Source organism: Megalops cyprinoides, chromosome 24 (assembly GCF_013368585.1).
Source record: "Megalops cyprinoides isolate fMegCyp1 chromosome 24, fMegCyp1.pri, whole genome shotgun sequence".
NCBI lineage: Eukaryota > Metazoa > Chordata > Actinopteri > Elopiformes > Megalopidae > Megalops > Megalops cyprinoides.
Window position 1 is genome coordinate 9848563 of NC_050606.1, and position 4859 is coordinate 9853421.

A 4859-nucleotide genomic window follows, 5' to 3' on the forward strand; every position below is an offset into this window, starting at 1 on the left:
AAACTCAAAACATAAATTGTAGCTGAGCAGTCTGTAACGTATTATCTAATTTAACATTTGTCTAAATGCAGCAGAAAATTCTTTGGACTTCAGCAAGTTGGTTATTCCTTTTACTGTCATTTGTGTATAAAGGTCGATCAAAACCTCTTGATAAGTAGGCTAGAAATCTAATTTTAAAAGCCTCGTAACAAGAAGCGTCTGCAAGATGCAACGTTTACACGTTGACACGTTTAACAATACTGAAAATCTTATTGTTTCAACATATTACTCGTAAATTATATATACATAACACCACAGAACTTTATCCAACACACATATGTCAAACTATTGATGCTGGTATATTTTATCCGCTGGTCATTTTAATGAAATTATTGCGTTGCGTTCCCTCTCGTCTTCGGAATTAATCACTGTCTGATTTGTCATCCTTTGCACCGGCGGAGTGATTATATAGTCCTTGTGCCATTAATTGCAAGGCCAGTGAGTTTTTATTCGCAGTTGCTTTTTTGATTTTGGCTCTCTTGTTTTGAAACCAGATTTTGATCTGCGACTCGTTAAGACCGAGTTCTTGCGCCAGAGTTTGCCTCCTCTGCTCCGTCAGGTACCGGTTCGTCTGAAATTCCGTTTTAAGTCTTTGAAGCTGCTCGGCTGTGAATGCTGTCCTTGGCCGCTTGTCCTCCTTGGCAGTTTTCTTCTTTGGTTTACGAGATCTTGGTCCTGTAGTTCAAAATACAGTACAGATTAGGCTTTATGTATATAAAAAAACATGATGGTTCCCCTTTTTGACCACCTTTTGATCATCCGCTGAGACTGCAGCTCCACCCAATGCATACAATAAAATAGTCTGCCATAAATAAACAGCTGTTGATTATTATTTATTATACGCTGATTTTGTACGACTATTAAAATGATGTGAATAGTTGACTATACATGAGGGCAGTGGCAATGACTGTCAACGGAAGCGTGCACGTCAATGTAAGAACTGAACATTGGCCATATATAGTCTTTTGGGGTTGTGCGCTTGTGTAGGTTTAGGAGGGGTATTCGTGAGTCTGGAATGCACTGGAGAAGAGAGGGGTGCCCCTTTTACCTCCTGTATTTATAGGAAGTAATTTCGTAAGCATTCCTTGTTATTTTACAATGAGTAGGCTATCTTGGAATCGGTTCCTAATACAAATCGTCCGACAATCACAGTTGGTGTTTTCGTACCTTTTTTTTAACCAGAGTGGCAGTTAAAAGAATAATGCAAAGTCGTAGGCTATACTATGCTGTCTTACAATATTACGATTTATTACATGGATACTGCATACCAGTAATGTATTTTTAATAAACGACGTCTACGTCCAGATATGGTCCACAAAAATGGGTTCTGATATACCTTCGTCAGGAGGGCCCAAGCCTGCATGCAAGACAGCGTGTGATTCAAATACGAAGTATTTTTTCCAAACTGGAGCATGTTTAGCATTTATATGCGATCAGTGCTCCAACGTTTCTATTTTATTAAGAGGGTAATAAATCGGTATTCAGATTTAAAAAAAAAAAAAAAAAAAAAACCCATATCCTTATTTTTAGGATGGGACTAAAAGAGTATAACGCATACCCACAAGGGCATTGGGACTGAACAATTTCATATGTTTCTTGTAAACATGTAATTTTTGCAAATTTTATAACATGTTACATCTACCTGTGCAACAACCAAAGGGTGTAGCTGTGTTTAAACATGTGCTTTTGGAAAATCTCTGTAGTCAGTCTATAGCTGGAGCTCATGCACAGCTAATTGGAGAATGACCCACAACTGAATTGCGTACCCTTTTACAATTTTGATTACTCAAATATTGTAACAGTCAACTCTGCACAGCTAACATTTGAATTCCCGCGGTATGTGTTATTTTAAACCATTAATAAAAGACTATTGTTTGAGTGAGTATGCACAGATGAAGTCTAGTTTAGTTTCAATTTAAAATGACGTACAAGGCCTACTCCCGTATCAGAGATATGCTAATTACATATAGCCTAAACAAAGACTGTCCGGAAGCAATCGCATAGAACTATGTGTAAATGCCCAAAAACGTTACTGCTACTACTAATGATCATAACCTCATTTGCATTTCAAGAGTTAACTTGAACTGACCATCATTCCTGCCTTGACAAATTCAGTCCAAAATATAAAAGGTGTTTCTTTAGCTGTAACAAAATAAAATAACCTACAATAACAGAGTAGATAGTGTTTTTCTCAGCTCGGAAACGCACGTAGCTTTTTTTATATTTATGAGTACTTAATTCATCAGTAACTTAGCATGCAGAGAATTTAAAATGTAATAACTGGAACTGAAACTTGGAAGATTGTAATAGACTATAGAATCCAATACTATTACTACCAATGATAATAACACAAAAATGAATTATAATAAATAACCATCTAATTGAATCGATTGTATTAATCTAAATATTACTAATCACAAATAGTAAAGATAACAGTCAACTTCATTGGTAATCGATTTGCAATTCATTTAATTAATCATCCCGGTGTAAAATTATTTTTTGTCGCGTTTCTTTAAATTAGGCCTACTTAATTGAGTTTTCTGAGTTTGTTTTTTCAGTACAAAATAATATTTCTCAGTTACATCATTTTAAAGTTAACACTACATTCCTTGCGCAGTAGTTCTTGAAAACATTGACGTGGATACCAATATTCGAGAGCTGAGTATATCTTCGAACGGCAAGAATGTCCGTTTTGTAATGACTTACTCTTTTTAGGTCACTGGGTCTGAAAACCAAAAAAAAATATGCAAATCCCAACGTGACCACACATCTTAAAGTACAGCTGATTGAAACTACAACTTCCACAAAACCTCACAGAAAGCACGTTCGGGTGAGTAACATTTCTTACTCGACCATCTTTTTCTGGTATATTTTTCTGTTTGTTTAATCCTTGGTATGTATATACTGTTGACACAGGGATAACTTCGAAGGAGGTGTGTCTGTACTCTGTGCTAGATATTTTTAATCACAAAAATAATCCTCACCTGATGAAGGCCTGTCGGAATACCTGGTGCAGTAAACCCAGGCTGGCCATAGCAGTGGCTGGGACAACGGGGTACAGCTGGCTTGGGAACTATCCGAGTCCGAGCTCAGGCACTGATCTCCAGTTTCTCCCTGCACTTTAAGAGGCTCGTCGATGACAGAATCACTTTTCTTTGCACCGCCGACTGAAGGAGGTTTCGAAGTTCCTTCTTCTGCACCCGTCCCTCCTCCGTGCCCGATTTCTGGCACCGAATGGATGGTATTGTCCCTGCTCGCAAAATTACTTTCATCGCGATTAAATGTCCCGTCTTTTCTGCGCCCGAAATCAGGTCGTAAAATATTATCGATAAAAAAGTTGGTAATTCTGTGTGGAAGCAGGTTCTCCGGCGCTTGCAGAAAGGGAACGATCGCTCTGTTTGACTCATCGCCCGATTCTTGGCGTTGTGCTTCGCTGTTGCTAGGATCATTTTCTTCCATACTGATGCACTTTCCAAATCTTTCCTTTAACCCCTTTCTCGCTCTCCCACAAATGAGGTGTAAAAAATCCAGCTTTATAGTATCTATCTTTAACGTTTTTAGTCTTCACAAATCAAATATATAAAAAAAAATCTTCAGATTTTATCCTGAAATCAGTATGTACCTTGAGCACCATGTATCCCTTTCTTATTGTGTTCTCAAAGAAAAAGCATAGTTTTGTTCTTTAATTTCCCAACTGGACTACCCTTCATGTTTTTGTTAAGTAAATACCATTTTGAGAGCCGAGTAAGTGTGATCCGTTTTCCGATCGAATCCGATATTATTGATTCATCTACGAAACTAAGCGTAAATAGAGTGGCTAACTGGTTCTGAAATACTTTCACTCTGGATTTTCGTTCTTATTTTTAATACAATCCCCCCGGGTGACGTAGCAGTCCGGTATCTTAGACACGTGCCTTTAACCAATAGAGTGAGAGAGATTTCACCACATGATTCTTCACTCCGTAGTAAACGACGCCTTTGCCCTTCTTTAAAGCTGCACTGTCCTTCTAAATCGCAAAGAGCAATTAAACATGTATACATTTATCACTTCCACCATTTAAGTACGAAGAGCACGTGCTTCCACCGTCTGTGATCGTTTTCTTGTAAAGCATTCCTATGAAAATGGATATAATGCTGCATACCCACAATTCATTGCCTCGTGGCATAAATATTAATTAATGAGATGGGTATATCCTCAGCAGAGAGAAGGAGGAGGGGTGCTGCATAATTTACATGCCTGTTTGTGCACAATGCATTTGAAAATGCCTATTTTGGAATGGGTACAATCATTTTAGGTCCAAAGTATGTTCAGATATGTTACCATGCAGAGTCAAGCCCGGGTATATTAGCCATAGTGAAAGGGATTCAATGGCAAAGGCAGAAAGGGGGTAGAGAAAATGGTGACTTCACAGCAGAGTAGGCTAACGCCCTGCCGTACCCAGTGGAAAGGAGACTTTGACTGCCTCCTGCTTCCAGTGAAGAGGCACCACCACATGGTTATATGTGTGAACATGTGAATCATTGAGAACTTTTGTGACTGTTTTGTTTATCAAATGTATTTGTTGCACACATGTTATGCATATATAGACATGAGACCAGGCAAATCTCTGCAGTTGCAGTCTGTAGATTCAGTAGACCGTGCATTGGGGGGTGGGGGTGGGGGTCTCCAAAGGCCCTCATTTTAGAGTCAGATTGATTTTGTCAGATGAGCAAATTCAGATTTAGCTGAGCATGCACTCTCTCTCATTTTCTCTACTGTCTGTGAAAAGTCAATCCGAGGGAAGGGTGTGCTTGGCTGATCTGGAAATATGAGAGTGAGA

At 38.6% G+C, this 4859-nt stretch overlaps 1 protein-coding gene across 1 annotated transcript; it reads right to left on the minus strand.

The window, feature by feature from the left end:
- Nucleotides 1-338: 338 nt before the first annotated feature.
- en2b (engrailed homeobox 2b) lies at nt 339-3845 on the minus strand. The gene is made up of 2 exons (XM_036519455.1): nt 3024-3845; nt 339-714 (listed from the first exon to the last, which is right to left on the minus strand). Exons 1-2 carry the CDS (start codon nt 3496-3498, stop codon nt 401-403), a joined length of 789 nt encoding a protein of 262 aa, XP_036375348.1. The 5' UTR covers nt 3499-3845; the 3' UTR covers nt 339-400.
- Nucleotides 3846-4859: the final 1014 nt, after the last annotated feature.

What these genes read in the sequence shown, in the direction of transcription:
- en2b (XM_036519455.1), bottom strand. Translation starts at nt 3,498, where the DNA reads ATGGAAGAAAATGATCCTAGCAACAGCGAAGCACAACGCCAAGAATCG. An exon ending in TTCCGACAGGCCTTCATCAG is followed by an intron (nt 715 to 3,023) that starts GTGAGGATTATT and finishes TTTGAACTACAG; the next exon opens with GACCAAGATCTCGTAAACCA.